This window comes from Petaurus breviceps, unplaced genomic scaffold, assembly GCF_028583685.1.
Source record: "Petaurus breviceps papuanus isolate PSGF00001 unplaced genomic scaffold, PetGlider_PUasm1.0 80, whole genome shotgun sequence".
Taxonomy (NCBI): domain Eukaryota; kingdom Metazoa; phylum Chordata; class Mammalia; order Diprotodontia; family Petauridae; genus Petaurus; species Petaurus breviceps.
This window is the reverse complement of record NW_027186540.1, coordinates 12,852,364-12,872,074: the sequence shown is the minus strand read 5'-3', so window position 1 is coordinate 12,872,074 and position 19,711 is coordinate 12,852,364. Positions and strand designations below refer to the sequence as shown.

At 35.6% G+C, this 19,711-nt stretch overlaps 1 protein-coding gene across 1 annotated transcript in view; it reads right to left on the bottom strand.

The window, feature by feature from the left end:
- The window catches only part of LOC138175973 (semaphorin-3E-like), a 347,995-nt gene that overhangs the window by 8,700 nt on the left and 319,584 nt on the right, over positions 1–19,711 (bottom strand). Inside the window, exons 14-15 of the mRNA XM_069106587.1 lie at positions 16,972–17,039; positions 15,556–15,695 (exon numbers count right to left, since the gene is read on the bottom strand). Of these exons, the coding sequence (XP_068962688.1) occupies positions 15,556–15,695; positions 16,972–17,039 (208 nt within the window). The remainder of the gene's footprint in view (positions 1–15,555; positions 15,696–16,971; positions 17,040–19,711) is intronic.

The following is a 19,711-nucleotide window of genomic DNA, read 5'->3' as shown; positions in this document are numbered from 1 at the left end:
AAGTCAGTCGTGTTGATGACAGCAATAATCCCAAGTATACTTTGACCTCCATCCCTGAGCACTTATTATTGTATAGTTTGTGGGTACATATATGGTTATTGGATTTGAGTAAATATTGTGGCTTGTTTTCTAGTGCCCCTTTACTCCTCTCCCAACCACATGTAGCAGTGCAGAAAAGGCAATGATTATAGCCATAAGATATCTGTCAAGTAGAGATTTATTTTAATTGTGGGCACCACTGATCACCAACTGATCTTGCCATTGGGCTTCCTTTCCCAAAGCAGAGTGCCTTTGTGGGACCCAATAAACCTAGCAGTATGATTACTGAAATGGAAAAGGCCTGGTAATAAGGGTAAAGAAGTTCCAAACATAGCTTGAAAGAAAATGCATATATTCCTAGCTCATATAATCCTTGATCTATTGTTTTAACTTCTCTACCACTGACCTTATGGAAATGAGCCTAATATTCTACACCTGCTACAGTAGCATCATATAAATAACACTATGAACACACTAGCACAAATTGTTCTGCACAACCTTGGTAGGGAGAAGGATCATGGCTTTCTCAATTCTTTGTCTCTCTCTTGTTTGTTAGATAAATGTTGCAAGGCTGGAAATAGAACTCCATTTTATCTCTTTCTGGAGCAGCATATAATACTATATATTAAATCACTTTGAAAATTCAATGTATCTCTTATGAACCATAAATGCCTATAAGAAAATGACATGGAAATTGGTATTTCAAGTCTATACGTGATTTGGTCTTTCCACTTCAGTTAACATGGGTAACTCCAGCAATTCATGGTTACACAATTGTTTTCACATTGTCTGTCTTACTGTGGTTTTTAAAAATCTGCATGCCAGATTTCTTTGGGAAAGAAGTTAATATAATACATAAAACATAATTTTTACATTATTTCTACCAAGTGTTCCTATATTCACTCTTCATGCGTACATTTTTTTAGCTAGAAAATGTCTTCAACATTCTAGGGTACCCAAAAAAATTGATTCAGTATGTTTACATTGTCAAAGAAAACAACTTGAACAACTGAACAAAGAATTCTGCACATCTGGTTGCCTTGCTCCTCAGAAGGACAGAGTGATTTCCATATGCTACAAACAACTGGTCCAACATTTTTTCTTAGGAAAGTGGCAGACAAGGCCCTTAACCATGACATGGAAAAGCAATGAAATTAGGTGGGGGAAAAAAAGACAACAAGAACCAATTTACACTTAAACACGGTGTTCTCAATTAGAAGTGTGCATTTAAATTAATCCCATATGTATTTAGGGGCAATCAAACAACAATCTATCAAATGTTTAATATGTGTCAGGTACTGTATTAAAGATTGAAGGTACAAGGGGAAAGAAAGCAAAGAAATAGTCCCTGGCCTCAAGAAGTTTACATTCTAATAGAGGAGAAAATATGAATTTAAGCGGGAAATCTTAGAGGGGACACCAGTATTAGCTGAAGAAGGGGCTAGGCTATGGGTATCATAGTACCATAAAAGGCATTCTACAAAAGATTCCCATTTGAGCTGAAGGAACTCAGAGGTGAGGAAGGAGAAAATTCATGCATGGGAGTGGGAGGTGGGGGCAGCCAGTGAATAGGCATAGAGATATTCAGTGTAGAGTCATATGTGATGAACAAATGAGCCCTATGGCTGGTGGTAGAAATTATGACTGGTGGTGGTGGTGAATAATACATGAGAAGACCAGAAGTCATGTTGTGAAGAGTCTTGAAAGGCAAAGAATTTTATCCCAGAGGTAAATAGGGACCACTCAAGTTTGAGGGGTGTAGAGTGAGGGAATAGAGTGGGAGGACTGGAGTGGTGATATGATCAGACCAGCTTTTAAGAAAATCACATTGGCACTTGTATGGAAGAAGAATTGGAATGAGGAAAAAAATTGAAGCAGGGAAACCAATTAGAAGACTATTTTAATAGTGCAAGTCAAAGGACATGAGGGACTAGACTAGGAAGGTAGATGTGAGAATGGAAGGAAGATAAGCCATCAATATATCTATCAAATAATTTCAAAGATCTCTCTCTATAGATATATCTATCTAAATCTATTTATATCTACATATGCAAATATATTCACATGTACTGATCTATTTATCTAATTCTAGTCAGCTATGTCCATATACACAGACACACATAGAGATACATATTCATATTATGTGGAAGGAGAAAGATTTGGCAACTGTTTGGTTACATTAGGTGACTGAATGTGAGGAAACTGAAAATGACATTAAGATTATGAATCTGGGTGACTGAAAAGATAGTGGCACAGTTAGGAGTAACAGGAAATTTTGGAATAGGGATAGGTTTGGGGAAAAAGATAAAGTTATATTTGCGATATGTTGAACTTGAGATGCTTAGGGAACATTCAGTTGGAAATGTCTAAGAGGAAGTTGGTGATGTAAGACTTAAGCTCAGGAGAAAAGATAGGGCTGGATATATAGATCTGGAAATTGACACTGAAATGACAAACTCTTAGAGGCTGAAATCTTGAGTGACTATAAAGAAGAAAATCATCAAGTGAGAGACTATAAAGGAAGAAAACGAAGATGGAAACTTGGGGGACATCACAGTTAGAGGGCATGACAGATAAAAATGTAGCAAAAACAAAGACTAAGGTATGGTCTAAAAGTTTCTAGGAGAAGGAAAAGGGAAAACTGATAACATGGAGATAAACTTCCAAGATTACTTCTAATCTCATCATCATGCTAATTTACACTTGGATACTTTCCTGACTTCATGAGCCTCCTCTCCCTTCTAAATGAAGGAATGGAAGAGTGGAGATACTTAATTCCTCCAAAAGCTTTCCTTTATAAAAGCCAGGAATTGGACTTACAGCCTATTCCACTTTCCACTGTAGCTCTGTTTGGTTTCAACTCCATGGAATAAGATGTCCCATTCACCAAGCCCTTTACTATCCCCTTTTGTGTCTTCCCCCATCTCCTCTATCCCCACTTCCCAGTTTCTTTTTTTTTTTTTTTTTTTTGGTGATATCTACCTATAGCAGCAACCACACTGGCATGGATAGCTGCTAGTAGAGGTTCTTAGATCTTCTTTACTAGGAAAGATACCTGTTTAAGGGTCAACAATCTTTTTTTTCATTACATTCACAGTTTAGGGGAAAAGTCAGCACCCTGAACTTCAGAGAAAATACAAGCAGAGAAACAAAGACAAACATAGAGGGCTCTTACTGTCTGAATCAAAGCAATATTGCTATATACTTTACATACATCCCTGGATCGAGAGAGCCTTTACATCTGAGCAGTCAGGGAGCTGTGAATGTAAGGCCACTCAGAATCTTGATGAGGGAATCACAAGATCCTTCTCATAAGCGAGTCCCCAAAGCAAAGTACCAGCTCAGAGTATATATACACTTCTCAGAGCTAGAAGGAATCACAACCCTCATGACTCTGTGCCTAATTAGAAATTAGAAAAAGGTGTGAAAGCCTACCTATAAGCAAGATTTCTTCCCCCAATAAGCTCTGTGATTTAGGATGTATCACACAGCTGTCAGCTGGGCCAGGGCTCAAAGCAGGACACACAGACCTATTAATGGGCTGGGAAGATTTTCTTAACCCATTAACATTACACTGCCCCCTCTAGAGTGTAAGCTCCTTGAGCACAAGAATTATCTTTTTCTTGATCACTAACACTTAGTAGTGTTTGGCACAGAGCAGGCACTTAATTAATGTTAATTGAATTGAAATAAATTGATATTTAACAAATGCTTTCTGAAATACACTTAATAAACAAGATGATATTGCATATTATCAGATAGAATTATAGGCAAAGATGAAAAGAACTGGGTTCCCTATCCATTTTTTATTCACATTTCTATTCCTATGACCGCACAGTTGTCTCTGTGCCTTTTTTTTCATCTGTAAAATGGGAATGAATTTTTGTAGCTATAAAAGAAGGTAAATGAGCACTGATTAATAGTATTTAGTAAAAAGGGCAATTGGGAGCATGAGAACATGAAATAATGCTCATCAAAGCTACACATGCAAACTCAGAACATCCATAATTGGAGTTGTAAACAGTCATTTCTCGTTTAGTAAAGATGGGTGTTTTTCTTCTGGAAAAAGCTTGAAAGGAGTTGAAAAGTTCAAAACCATGAAGCAGCTGTTTCAAATGATTCTAGGAGTTCACATGCTGTACTTAATGTTATGAAAACACAACAAAGAAAAAAGAACACAAGAACAAAAGCTTCTGATTTCAATCCATGGACACAAGGAGACAGAAAGTCATGGCTGTCATTTGATCCTTTAAGCGCCCTGTTGAGCTTGGTATTGGTGGAAGTCTTTGAACAGTGAGTCATAGAAAATGAGAGGGTAAGAGTAAAGATAGGGTTTCACTTCTCTGAATTCCACTAGTGCAATATGGACAAATGTACTTTTAATGTGTTTGATAATATTTAATTATCCATTATGATTTTTTAAATAAGGGAAGCTACCTTAATAAAGCATGGTATCTATGGTGAATTTACCACTGACACTTTCCACAAATTAAGGGTGAATGCTATCAACACCAAATTACATGAAAGGAGGCAACTGACACCTTACCTTCTTCTCTTACCAGCCATAAACTGCATTTGTCAGCTAATCTGCCTATTACTACTTTTGATGTCCAAAAGGGAAGGAACCTGACAATTTTTGTCAGACTAGTGAGAGAATAGGGATATTGATGAGGCAGTAAAACATATTTGTGACTCATGATATAGAACATTGTTCTTCTCTTTTAAATAATGTTTAAATTTAACACATCACCTTAAAAAGTTTTGTGATTTTATTTCACATCTGTGATTAGTCCTAAATTGACACTGATTGAAACCTATATAGACCTGGTAAATGGTTTAATAAATTCTTGTTGCCCCCAAATCAATCAGCTAGTGCTACATTTTCTCTTAATGAGTCTCTCTATATTTCCCTAGATTTGTTTTTGGAAGACAGAGGCACAGTCTGTTTCTGGGCCCATACTAGAAGCCCCTCCATGATGCTAGGGATAACGTTTGAGAATATAAAGTTACCTCTGAATAACAATGAGGCATCACAGGAGGAATTTGATCATTTATATGTTGCCAATATAGGCAACTAGGAGACACAATGGATTACTGAGTTTGAAATCAGGAAGACTCATCTTCATGAGTTCAAATCCAGCCTCAGACACTTACTACCTGTGGGACCCTGGACAAGTCTTAAACCTGCTTGCCTCAGTTTCTCATCTATAAAATGAGCTATAGAAGAAATGGCAACTCACTCTAGTATCTTTGCCCAAGAAAGCACACAAAAGGGGTCAAGAAGAGATGGACATGATCTAAACAACTCAACAATGTTACTTATATGTCTAATATTATTTTGAATAATACATTCACACATTTTCTCCTAATAATATTCAAATATAAGTTGGATGAGAATGATCCAGGATTGAAAAACTATAAACTAAATCTGTTTGTCAAAAAGCATTATGAGGATTACTAAACTCTGAAAGAGAAAGACCATGAAGCCAATGATATGTCCTTGTTCAACATTATCTGGGGGGTACTGGAGGGGAAGAGGTGGGAATGTGGAAGAAAGACCTCAGAGTGGTTTTGTTGGAAGTAATGTTTTCCAGCATCTAAATGATTGCCTCAGGGGCCTTGGATAATAGAGAAAAATCACCTCTGACTATTCTGACTAGAGTCCTGGGGAGTCTATTTACTGACTAGGGTTTTCTCCCACTCTACTGAAAGTTCAATGAGGAAAAAGACTCTTTTCTTTTTTGCACTACTAATAGGAACCATCATAGAGTCTTTATTGGATATGCTCAGTGAATAGGCTGGCTGGCTGGCTGGCTGGCTGGCTGGCTGGATGGATGGATGGATTTTTTGGGGGGTGGAGTGAAAAACATTAAGTTATGGCATCTGTTTCCAAATCAATACCTGTACCCTTAGGCTATAATTCAAACTCTAGAACCATGTCTTTAATATATCCACTGGCATCTCAAAACTCAACATCTCCAGCATAGAATCCATACTTCTCCCAAACCGCGTCCGTCTACTATGACACCATCCAAACCTATACTTACATATTAATTTAATTAATAAATACTATAATAAATAGTACTATTTATCTCAACTGAAATATACCTCAAGCTACTTAGCCTGACAAGTCTTTCTGGATCCACCGTATCCCCTTACAAGTTCTCATTCACACTGTACCACACATTATATTAACAATACATTTTAGGATCACAGAGCTAGAGTTGCAATGAATGTCAGAGGCCATCAAATCCAACTCCTTAGTTTTGCAGAGGAGGAAATTGAGGTCCAGAGGTTGAAATCACTTTACCATGTTTTACTACTTTACCACAATAAAGCCTAGTTAGGATTTGAACTCAGACCCTATGTCTCTAGTTTCATCATTCTATTTATTACACAATGGTTCAAGATTCATTTTTTACATTTGATCAAAAAACTTCAGTAGATTCCTAATATCAATAAAAAATTAATATTTATTTGCCTTACATTCATAGCTATCTATAATTTGGAGCATCCTGCCTTTACAATCTAAAATAACCTGTAATTTAAGATGTATAGTAATATACATAGTAATTATGTATAATTATAGATAGTATAATAGATAGTAAAAAAAAATTATTCTAGACTATCCATGATGTACGAAACAGAGTCAAAATTGTAATTCCTTTTTTCAGATCCCCTTCAATGTTCTTTTCCCAATACTAGATTTTGCATTGTTTCCTTCCACTTGTTCTGAGTTCATGCCAAAGTGAATTCTTGTCTGAATGTACCCTTTGTTTTTCCTCTCCAAACTTTTTTTTTTGCTTTTTGGAGGGGGGAGGGCAGGGCAATTGGGGTTAAGTGACTTGCTGTAATGGGAACGCAAATTTAAAGATCTTCCCTGCCCCTAGGCTAAAGTACACCTGAAACTTGGGGGTGGGAGGCTTGTTTTTCAGTAAATACTTCTTGATTGGCCAGTGAGTCAATAAGGTTGTTACATTCTCTGAGCCAGGAGAAGGCTATATAAGCCCTGATGTGTAGCTTTGTTTTGGGACTCACTTCTCAAAGTGAGACATATGTCGTTTACCTTGTTCAGGGGAGAAAGGTCAGCACCCCAAACTTCAAAATATATAGACAGAATTATCAAGACAGAAACAGATCAAATAGACAGCTTTCCAAACTGTCCAACCATTACATCCATACCCAGTCAACATCTGGGTTTCCACATCTGGGTTTTTCAAAGCCGGGGGACTTTCAACAACGGCTTCCCAGAATTCAGATCAAATCACAGAACACTTCTCAAAGTGAGTCCCAAAACAAAGCTACACATCAGGGCTTATATAGCCTTCTCCTGGTTCAGAGAATGTAACAACCTTATTGACTCACTGGCCAATCAAGAAGTATCTACTGAAAAACAAGCCTCCCTCCCCAGGCTTCAGGTGCATTTTAGCCTAGGGGCAGGGAAGATCTTCCAAATTTGCATTCCCATTACACTTGCCATGGTCACATGGCTAGTAAGTGTTAAGTGTCTGAAGCCAGATTTGAACTCAGGTCCTCCTCCCTCCAGGGCCAGTGCTCTATTTACTACACCACCTAGCCACCCCCCTCTCCACACTTTCTTAATGCTGTTCCCTAAGCATAGAATGCTCCCCTCTCTCTCTCTCTGTATGCCTTTCTATGTCTGTCAGGTCCTCTCTTCTTATTCAATTTCTGTCTACATTTGAAGGCCCAACTTATTTTTTGAAAGCTTCCTTAAACCCTCCAGGTAGTTACAAATTTCTGCTTGCATCCCACTAATGTGCTTATTATATACAATTCAGTATTATATTTATCTCTTTACATGTCTCCATTCTTTATGGATAAAATTACCACGACTTAACTAAACTTTGTATCACTCCCAGTGTCTTCTACGATGTTTTATGTGCAGAAGATGCACGTCAATATTTAGTCATATCAAATGTTGCTCCTTCTACCCTTTGTATAATCCTAGTACAGATATGGAACACAAACAATAATATCCTGAGACTCTCCCAAAGGATACCCTATTACAAGGATGTCTTGGACCTAGAATCAGAGAAACTTATTCTGATTTGATGCATGAAATATCACTGATGGACAAATTTCAATACAATGACCTTCAAATGGGCATAGGCAAGTCTTTGATATTACTATCTTCATTGTATTAAATACTGCTGGCAGCTGGAGCTTAGAAATGTTTTTATCTTATGGAGACTTCCATTATGATGGGACTCATTTAATGGGATTTTGACTTGACCCTTTAAAATATGGGAAGCTTCTAGTACTCATTTCTAGGACAATCAATGCTGATGGAGGCAGTGTCAGAAAGAATGACAAGGTAAAATTTTTCCACCCAAAACAAGATTAGAATGAGATTCTAATTTGAAACAGGCCAGACAGAGTAAATAAAGCCATTAATAACACAATGACTCTTCTATGGCGATATTAACCTCAGAATATCAGGCATTCTTATATGCTGTTAAATTAGTGATGATTGGCTGAAAAGGATCTCTCATCCACTTCTGATGAAATAAAACTGAGAAAAATTTCAGCACTCTATAATGGGTCATGCTGGTTAGGTATAAGTCAACTCATGCTCCCTTATCAGCAGACTTCATCATTTTTGTATTATTATTAAACTATAATTCCTTGGGGAATTTTTGTTTCTGGATAATAATACATAAACCTTAATAATCTCGGGGTAAATTGAGAGACCTATATGCTTCTAATCCTAGAGAATTAGGATTTCCAAATCTTGTTTTCTGAGACTCATTCACAAATATATATATATATGAAGAATCTATTCTGTGAAAAATATTCTAGGCAGACAGGAAGATATAAGCAATAATAAGTAAAATAAATTGTGTTATATAAATATATATAATAATAATATAAGTGTAGTCTACTTAAGGAGATTAAATATAGTAGGTGAGATAATACACATGAAATCGTGATTATATAATAAAAGGAACATAATTAAAGCATGGGAAAAAGTATAAGTCTTATGAGGATTCCAAAGAGGAAACTATCATTTCTAATAGTAGAGTATCAGTGAAAAATTCATGGAGAAGGTGCTACTTGAACAAAGTTCCAAAAATGGGTATGGTTTCACTAGGAAGAGGCAGACATGGAAGGGAGAAAGGAATATCCAAACAATTATAGAGATTGGAAAATATGGAACATGAAAGAGAGACAATGAGTTTTGTTTTGTTTTTGAACAGAATATACAAAAGTGAGTAGAATATGGTAATTCAGAATGGTGTTTTTGAACTAAATTTATTGCTCTTGAACAAAATTGAAAGGGATTAGAATTGTAATTAGCAGTGAATGGGGTGGGCACATGAACTTTTTGGCAAGTAATATGATCAAATCTATACATATTAGAGCATACACAATTAGACTTTAAGATTAAGGAAGTTGGGGGAGGCCAGATAGCACAGCGAGTAAGAGCACCAGCTCCAGTGTTGAGAAGACCTGGAGATCGAATCCTGGGCTCAGACACTTAGCACCCACCCAGAAACACCTGGCCGTGTAACCTTGAGCAAGTTACTTAACTCCGATTGCTTTAAAAAAAAAAAAAGTTTGAGGAAGTTTATCCTTATTTATTCAACAAACATTTATTAATTACCAACTGTGTGCAGAGTACAGTGGTAGGCTCTGTAGCCAAGACGAAATTTAGACAAGTCTCAGTCTCTGCCCTCACTGTCCATACAGTCTATGGTATTGATAAGGCACCATCATAGATAACCATAACGTGTAGTATAGTATGATAAACAATTACAGTGAATAGTGAGTTTAAGGATGCTGCAGCACACTGTCAATGACAATGTACTCAAAAAAGTGGTGTAAGGGACATAATTTTGGACATACATGACCAGAAAAGGAAGCCATATAATGAGAGAGAAGAATAAGCAATGAACCACTTGGATGCTGCATTGGTATTCTTAAAATTTTTAAAGACCTGGAGAAAGAGCTCCAGCATGTTGGGTCCCACCTCAGTGGAAGATTTATCGAGTGATATTGAGAGGCATTGTACAGGAAAAGAAGACAAAGACGGGTCATCACTTGCACTGTTAGAGGAAGGACTCACATTGATGAGAAAACAAATCCACTGAAGTATGTAATTAAGCAGAATAGTACTAAACAGTTGCAAAGCAAAGCACTATGTGAACACCAAGTGAAGAGAAAGTTTGGGCATTGAGTGTGGACTATTTTTAAGAAGTTTGTATAGTGTAATGAATGAGAGTAAGAATATTATCACAAAGGAGTCATAAGATTAAAGGAATTTTTAAAAATTATCTAGTTAGGAGAAAACTGATCATGTGTTATAGGCAGAGTAAAAGTAGCAAGTGAAGTAGAAGGATTGATGGCTCAGCATAGAGAACTAAATAATGGAAAATTGCACAGAAGGAGATAAAAAGGATCAAGGGCAAGGCCTACCTTTTGCACTAAGACATGAGAGAAGATAAGTGAAGCTACAGAAGTACAAAGGATTAGAGGCAAGGTGCTACAGTGGATAGAGTGTGGGGCTGGGAGTCATGAAGACTCATCTTCCTGAGTTCAAATATGGCCTCAGACACTTAATACTTATGAGCTGTGTGATCTTGGGCAAGTCACTTAACCCCAATTGCCCCTCCAAAAATGCAAAAAAAAATCAAAAACAAAAAAAGGAATATAATTTGTTCCCCAATTACTTTTTTCTGCTTCTAATTCTAACCATATTTATTTTGATTATACAAAACTCTGCAATTTTATGTAATCAAAACTTTCCATTTTATCTTTTATGATCATCTCTATCCTTTTTATAGATTAGAATTCCTTCGCCCATATGAAGTAATAAAAGATATCGCTTTCCCTTCTTCTCTATTAGTAACAAAATATTCAGGTCATATATATACATTTGGAGTTTATTATGGAATGTTGGAAGTGCCTAAATTGTTAGCTTAAGCCTAATTTCTGCCAGACTGCCTTCCAGGTTTTAATATATTTTATTTTTTTAACAGATTATAGGAAGTCCTTATGTTAAGAGTTAGAATCTGTGATTTATTCTAGAAAATGCTACTAAGTTTGATTATTTATGTGGATTGTTTACCTAATATATTACACTGTTCAATTTTTCTAACCATTACCAAATGGTTTTGATAATAATTGCACTGTGGTATAATTTAAGATGTGAGACTTCTAAATTTCCCCCTTTGTTTTCACCTTTTTTCCCCATTATTTTTCTTGAGATTTTTTACCTTTTACTTTTCCACATGAAAATTGTTATTATTTATTCTAGTTCTATAAGGTAAGCAAAATATTTTGATAGGCATAATATTGACTGTACATTATCTTGCTAGGGTGGTCATTTTTACTATATTTACATAAAATGATGATGAAAAATTAATATTTTATTGTCTTCATTTCTGTAAAGAGTATTTTACAAATATGCATATTTATCCTGAGTATATCTTGGGAGATTGTCTTTCAGATATTTTATACATTCTAAATATATTGTGAATAGACTTTGTTCTCTTTCTTTGATTTTGTTAGTCATACTCAGAAATATTTATAATTTTGTGGATTTATTTCATATCCTGATACTTAATAGAAATAATTAATTACTTCAATAAACTACTAGTTGAATCGCTAGTGTTCTCTATCATATCTCCTGATATAGTGGAGATGGCCTCTTTTTCTTTGTTTACTTTCTTAAATTCTTTTTATTTTCATTGCTATTGCTAGGAATTCTAAAATTATGTTAAAGAATAATGGCGAAAATGGACATCCTTACTTTATTTTCATTGGAAATTTCATTGAAAAATCATCCTTTAATGATTCTAATTTATAGATAATTGTTCTTTATTTATATTATTAAGAAAAGATCCACTTAATTCTATGGTTTTGATGTTTTTTAACATTTTTCAAAAATTTTTATATATCTATTAATATAATCATGTGATTTTAATTGTTTTGCATAGTAAAAGTCTAGTTTGAAGATGTTTCTATAGCCTCTTGGTGACATATTATTTAATATTTTTACTTCAATGTTCCTTCTTTCTCTGATTTCTCTATTATTTATTTAAGGTACACTGTTGTATAAAAAATACTTCAAATCAATAAAAATTAGAAAAATAAAAATTTAAAATATTCCAAAGTTCCTTTTCATACTCATCAGATGGGCAAAGGGACCAGAAAGGAAGTTAACAATTGCTGGAAGAGTTCTAGAACAAGCGTACTAATGTATTGTTGGTGGATATGTACATTGGTTCCACCATTCTGAAAAACAATTTGGAACTATACTATGATGTTTATCTGTAAATACCCTATGATCTTGCATTATTACTATTTGGCATATATACAAAGGAGATTAAGGTTAGATGCAAAGGACCCATGTGTGCAAGAATATCGATAGCAGAATTTTTTGAAATATAAAGGAACTAGAAAAAAGATACATATTCACTAAGTAGGGGAAAGGCTGAACAAATTATAAAATATGTGTGTGATGAAGCATTCTTGTACCATAAAAATGAATAATATGACTGATTCAGAGAAGCACGAAAAACTTGGATGAACTGACGCAAAGTGAAAGAAGCATGACCAGGAAAAGAATTTAAATTATGACAACAACAACAACATGAGAAAAACCAATTTGAAAAGATCTTGGAACTAATGAAAACAATGACTAATAGCAGCTTCAAAAGACCATCTTTAAAATATATTGCAAACATCTTGCCTGAGAGGAGATTTCAAAGTGAGACATGCATCCTTAGACATAACTGATGTCTTGATTTGTTTTGTGGGACTATATTAGGTGATATAGGGAATGGAATCATGAAGACAGAACTAAAATAAGAGTAGAGTGATCAAGTAAAGACTTACAGAACTGAGGAAACCTAAGAATGTCTCATTTCTGCAGACAACAGAGAAATGAAAAATTGAAGATGCATGGGTTTTGCTCCCTGATAAAGAAAGAAATCTTGTATCTCCCTAATTATTTGTCCATTTCTGCTTTCTAGCTTTAGAAGACACTTGTCCATGACATATATGTATATGTATATACACACACACATATATATGTACTTCAACAATATATTTTTATCCACTAAATTAGTGTGCTTTTTCTTTCTACTTTCTCTATGTCTACAGAAGCAGTATTGTATAGTGGCAATAGTCCTTAACTTGTCATAAGCAGAAAGTCAAATATGAATGTCACCTCAGGAATTTTCTTCCAATGTGATCATAGGCAAGTCATTTAACCTCTCTAAATATCCATTTCCTCATCAGTCAAAAACACACTTTCCTCAAAGGATTGTTCGAAGTATTACATGAAATAAATGAGGCAAAGTGTTCTACAAATGCTGAAGTATTAAATAAATGCCAACTATTATTATTATTATTATTATTATTATTATTATTATTTTCTATATCCTTACCATCCCCTGGTTTAACCAGTGGACTGCTACAGGGCAGGGACTGTGTCTTTGTGGTTCACAGGTAATGACCCGTATTCTAAAACCATCCAATCGGGCATTTAATAAATTCCTTTTGATAATGATGATAGTGTTAATCTTTTTCTTAGAAAAATAATTTACCTCATTGACAAATCATTTTGTTTACAAAATGGTATTCATGAGACCAAAAGGGGGGGGAGCCAAAATGGCAGCATAGAAGCAGGACCTCCCCGCAGCTCCTGCTTCCACCTTCCCCAATCCATGTAAAAAGGGGACTCTAAACACACTTTGGAGCTGCAGAACCCACAAAATGACACAGAGAAGCTAACCTCCCACTGAGGACAGCCCAGCAGGACAGCAGGAATCCAGCTCAGCGCTCTGAGAGCCTAGCCCAGCCCCACACAGAGGCTTTAGCCCCAGGGTGGGCCTGACCAGCCATGGCCTGAGGGACTCCAGATTAGCAACAGCTGTGGCCTTTTTCCAGATTTATCAACACACAGATGTGAAGGACAAAGTAAGAGGTCAGTGCAGTCTGGACTTTGGGACCAGTAAGTGGGAGTGCATGGCTTTTGCCCCCGGGGCAAGAAGCTGCTGAGGCACCAGCACAGCCAGCCAGTGCGACATGGCAGCTTCAGCTCGTGGCCTGCAGAGTGTAGGGGGACCAAGCACCAGTCTGAGGGGTAATCCCTCTTGCTTTAACCTGCTTGGATCTGGATTGCAGTCTAGGGTGGAGGTCCTGGGGTATGTGCCCAGCTTTCCAGAGCAAGTGGAGACCTCAGAGAGGGTACCCATCTAATACCTCCAGCAACTGAGAAAACCCTAGCATTTGGGACGAAAGCTCCCCTGTCTGGTGGCAGAGTCCTACTGTGCCAAAAAGCCCAGGGGTCAAGTGACTGAGGGGCGACATGACCAGACAAAGGAAACAAAGAAGACAAAAGATTCCAACATTACACTCCTATTTTGGGGATGAAAAGGAGCAAAAGGAACAGGAGGAAGACAGTGAAGTCAGAACTCCTGCACCGAAAGCTTCAAAGGAAAATACGAGCTGGTTACAGGCCATAGAGGACCTTAAGAAGCAGATAAGAGAAGTGGAGGAAAAATTGGGAAGAGAAATGAGAACAATAAAAGAAAATTATGAAATGAGAGTCAACAGCCTGACTGAAGAAATGGTATTCATTTAAAATTATCTGACTGAACATAGCAGTGATGCTAAGTAAAATACTATTCTTTTACCAGAACTTTCGTTTATCTAATCACAATTGATGACTTTATCATCATGATTATTTCCTGTAACCAAGAAATACTGCCACCTATGTTTGCCTATTTACACATAATCTTTTGTTAGAATGTAAGCTCCTTGAAGTCTTAGACTGTTTCATGTTTCTTTTTGTATCACTGGTACTTAGTAAGTGCTTAACAAAAGCTGGCTGATTGGTTGGTTTTTAGATCATGATTGCTGAAAAAATCCCAATATTGATCAATCTTATGTTGAATTTCTTCATACTTAACTAGACAGATCTTTGAATTTCAGAGATTTATGACTAATTTTCATACTTCCCTTGATTTAGGCTTTCTCACTTGGCAGGACTTGCAAAACTTGTCCTTTTTTAGAATAGCCTTTGAGAATGTAGGGTAATAGCTATGCCACGATGAGATATCAGAGATGAACTTTAGTGAGAAATTAGCATTACAATTTTGGAAAACTAATGTGACATGCTAACATCAAATTCATTCAGAAGGACTGATGATTCTTCTAGGACAGACATGGGGACCTGTGGCTTCCAGGCCACACTAGTTCCTCTAGTTCCTTAAGTGTGGCAGGCCCACCCCTTTGTAGATTAACTTTCTGTTTCCAGCAACCAAGTTAAATGAACTTGAATGTGAGGACTGATAACTATTGAAAATGATGATTTAAAAAATAAAAGGTTTAAGGCGACGTCAATTCAGATCAGTAAATATCTAGGTGGAGTGACATATTGGTTTGAAATATCTAGAGAATCCTGTTTTGAGTTGTTAATGCTTTCAAGTAAAAATAATTTTTTAGACACTTTTAATAAACATATAGAATTAAATGAGGAATTACCTCTTCCTTTCTTGTTTCACGTGCTTTCTGTACAAACCAGATGACTTTTGCTTGCAGTGATCGTGGAGTACATTCCAGCAAAGTGCTGTTATATTCTATACCATAGGCCAAACGTTCCTCAGTCTTATCTAACACTTCTCCTGTAAAGGAAATTTTGGAGTTAGTATTTAGCTTCTCTTTCTCTTTCTTTTTTTTCCTCTCCCTGATTTATCTCTGTCACAAACTAAGAAGCTCTTGTCTTTTAAGGGCAAATAATGTTATTTCAAGATCAAAGTTGGACAGCTTCTCAGGATTTACTCATTTAGATCTAGGTCCATTAAGCAGGTTTTTTAAAATAAATGTTTTGCCAAGACATGAGAAGAAAAGGCATCGAGATGTTTAGAGACAGTCAGGAATGGGAATTTGACTGGATATTAGAGGGGATGGAAAGTTTCCATAGGGTCAGTGGTCACAGTCAGGAAGTTAGCTAAGGTGGGGATAAACAAACACAGCACGTCTCTACAGATAATGAAGCAAGTTTTGTCAATTCAAATAATTAAGTATAAAAATCTCAGGTGAAAAGGAACCAAGGCCTTAGGACTAGGCTTTTAGGCAACCAGAGTTAACCTTCTAGGAAGAAGTTGGAGCAATTGATACGCAGAATAAGCAGCAAAAACATGGTCTAATGTCAAACCTAGAACTTTGTGAAGCAAGGACACTTTATGACTCACATTTCTAGTACTGGAATTGGTATCAAAGTATTGGTAGGCCACGTTTCATAGATGAAAGAAAGTAGGTAAACTTGGTCATAGCAGAGGAATGAGGGATCAGGGAACAAGGCAGTTCTTGACAGGTAGAAAAGAAAGTGGAATGAGGAAGTGTCTGGGTATACTGAAAATGTGGTGTAGTGGAAAGAATATTCTGTTTAGAGTCAGGGAGGTGTGGCTTAAAATACTGCTTCTGACATTTCTTGTCTGACTCTAGATAAGTTAGAACCTCTATGAGCCTCCTTTTCCTCATCTATAAAAATGGGATTAATAATACCTATGTTGTTACAAAGAACAGATGCCACAATGCATATAAATGCTTTGCAAATTTTAACGTGCCATATAAATGTCAGACATAAATAGTTCTGGAGTCAACAAGTCATTTATATTAAGGGCAGGGTGATATATTGGTTTGAAATATCTAGAGAATCCTGTTGTAAGTTGTTAATGCTTTCAAGTAAAAAAGAATTTTTTTTTCATTTAAAAATAATTTCTATTTAAAGTCTCTCTTCACCCTTCAAAGAAACATAATGTTTCAGTAAGCATTACTCTTATGAAGGTCGACTGCAAAGATAACTATGGTCCTTCATATTAGATGTTTAATGCTTTTTGCTATAGTTATCTGTAAAGTATGCTCAAAGCAACTGGTAGCAATTTATGTTTCGATTACCAACAAACTGCTGTCCAAAACACTGCTGAGCTGCATTTCCATGCCGAACATCTTGTCTTCGGAAACGTCTAGGGGGAAAAATGCAGTGCTTAGAAGATATACAGTTTTCAATTTTCCAGAGTTAAAAAACAACCACCTGCATAACAAGTTCATGGAGAATTTTGCTCCTGAAAAATTGATCAGTCATACTAAACAAGGAGAAAATCTCAGTTATGTTCTTTTCTTCATTTCTGTCAAATGTTACTAAAGGGAAAAATTATATTCTTTAGGGACTAAGAACCATAGAAAAAAACATATTTTATACAGCCCCATAGGATTCAATGTGAATCCCAAAGCAAAAGTTGTAAAAACTACTGCCCTTTGTCAAAATAGTATTATGCAAACAGCTATTTGAAAGGCCTTTTGGTTTGAAATCAACACAGGGTGATAATAGATATTTGTGGGTTGGGATGGTGGGAGTAGAAGAATCATATTTATTTGAAACAAAAACATATTTAAGTACATTTCTTCAAATATTGTATTTTTATCTGAACATTTTGTTCTCTATCAAGATAAATCAGCATAAATAAGATTAAGGAAGAACAATATTAATATTAACTTCTTATTTTATCATTAATTATATACCTTTATTTAGAATTCTTATTTTCAGATTTTATCACAGACATATTATATAGACTGAAATAATATAAAAGTTGTATTAGAAGGTAATTTTAAAAAATATATATTAAACAATATTTTCTTTCATAAATACCCTTCTGAAATGATAAGAAGTGTGTAATGGTTAGGGGGACATCCCTGGAGTAAGAAAATGGGATTAAGACCTATTGATCACAATTTAGTTATATGGCTCTGAGTAAGACTCAACCTTTTAGTGCCCTAGTCAGCTCTCTAAGAAAAGTAACAAATTTGTTGCTATTCAGTATTTATGGAAGGAGTTTCTACATTGGGAGTAAAGGACTCAAAGGTCTGGTCAAGATGTACCTTTTTGAAATATCATACCTCTTGTCAAATAATCATTTATATAAAAAACTATTAAATTAAAAATTTTCACAGACAATGACATAGATAGAATAAAAATGCAGAAGGGGAAAAGATTCCCTATTCAACTTTTATACTTTGATGAATCTGTAATCTCATTTATATAGGTTCTCGCTCCATCAGCACAGGTGGCAACTCTCCTTACTCTGTTCTTGTCCATATCATATGACAGATCCTCTACAATGTGCTGGGGAACTTCTATATACTGAATATTAAGTATGAATATCAATAGAGCATGCAGACTGTATATTGGTTATTTACTGCTCTTTCTAAATGACAAATCCATCTCCTTTTTTTTGTTCCTACCCATCTCTGATTCTATCCTTTATTGTTTACTACACAATTTTTATTAAAAAATGTGTTTTAGCTTATTCACACCCACCTTTCCATTTCCCTTCTAGTGAGACTTAACCTTAATTTTTTTTTGTTGTTTTTTGCCTTTTGGAGGGCAGTTGGGGTTAAGTAACTTGCCCAAGGTTACACTGCTAGTATTTTTTGTGTGGGTGTTAAGTGTCTGAGGCCTGAACTGAACTTGGGTTCTCCTGACTCTGGGGCCGGCGCTTTACTCACTGCACCACCTAGCCGCCCCAACCTTAATTCTTTAAAAGAGTATAGCCTAACTTTAAAATATCAAATAGATGAAGATTACCTATTTCTCAAACAATAATTACGATAAACCTCAAATTTATATGTGGTATTAAGATTTATGAAGGGTTTAACATCTTATAATTGAATGTTGCCCATCCAAATAGATTTGAGAGAGGCAGCAGAATAATTCTGAGTGGGGCCCAGAATTTAATGGGAGGAACAGCTCTAGGTTGCCTTTCTGAAATAATGAGAAATGAATGAGCCTAATCAACCTGAGCATCTCCTTGAAAGAAATGACCATAATTATAACAACAATTATTTTTCTGGTAATTCCTTAAGGGAAAGCATGAACAAAGATCATATGAGATTGGCAGGTATAGGTGAGTTACAATCTGTATCATTAAAGGAAGTGCTCAGATTGGATCACAGATCCTTTACAGAATTTGAGGTTCAGACTATTTTTTTTCCAGATATTGTAAGCTAAGGAGTCACAATACTGTAGTACACAAAGAATTAAAATTTGCTTCTGTAAAGTAAGTGCAAATATTTCAACAAAGAAAGATGCAGGAAGACAGTCATTAAAATAAACTAGTTATGTTGGAGGATACTATAAATTTAAAATTCTATAATTAAAAATACTGATGAGCAACTATGATAATGTCTTTGAAAACTAGGTTCATTTTGAAATATGTGTATAAATTTTATGTCTCCTTTTCAATGTAACCTTAGGTCCAGGTTTGCATTCTTGTTTATTATGAATTCTACACAGGACTTTCTTTGCACATAGCAGGTAGACAAAACATGCTGCTGAATTGAATGAAAACTATGTACCATAATTGGGAAATCGTGAGAATTAAATAAAATCTAGGACAAATTATTCTTCAAGGATGGGATCAAATCTTATTTCAGTCAATAGATGCATGAATGTGCCTATGTAAAGCTAGGCAAGATAGGTATTTATATATGTTTACATATGATTGCTGGATGGCCTCACTTCTCAACTGCTACCTAAGGAAAATTTTCACCAAAATACTAAGCTTATAATAAACTCTCAGTTGGAATCTTGGTACAAGAAAGAATGGAAAAGTCATATTCTAGCGGCCTAAAGACTTAG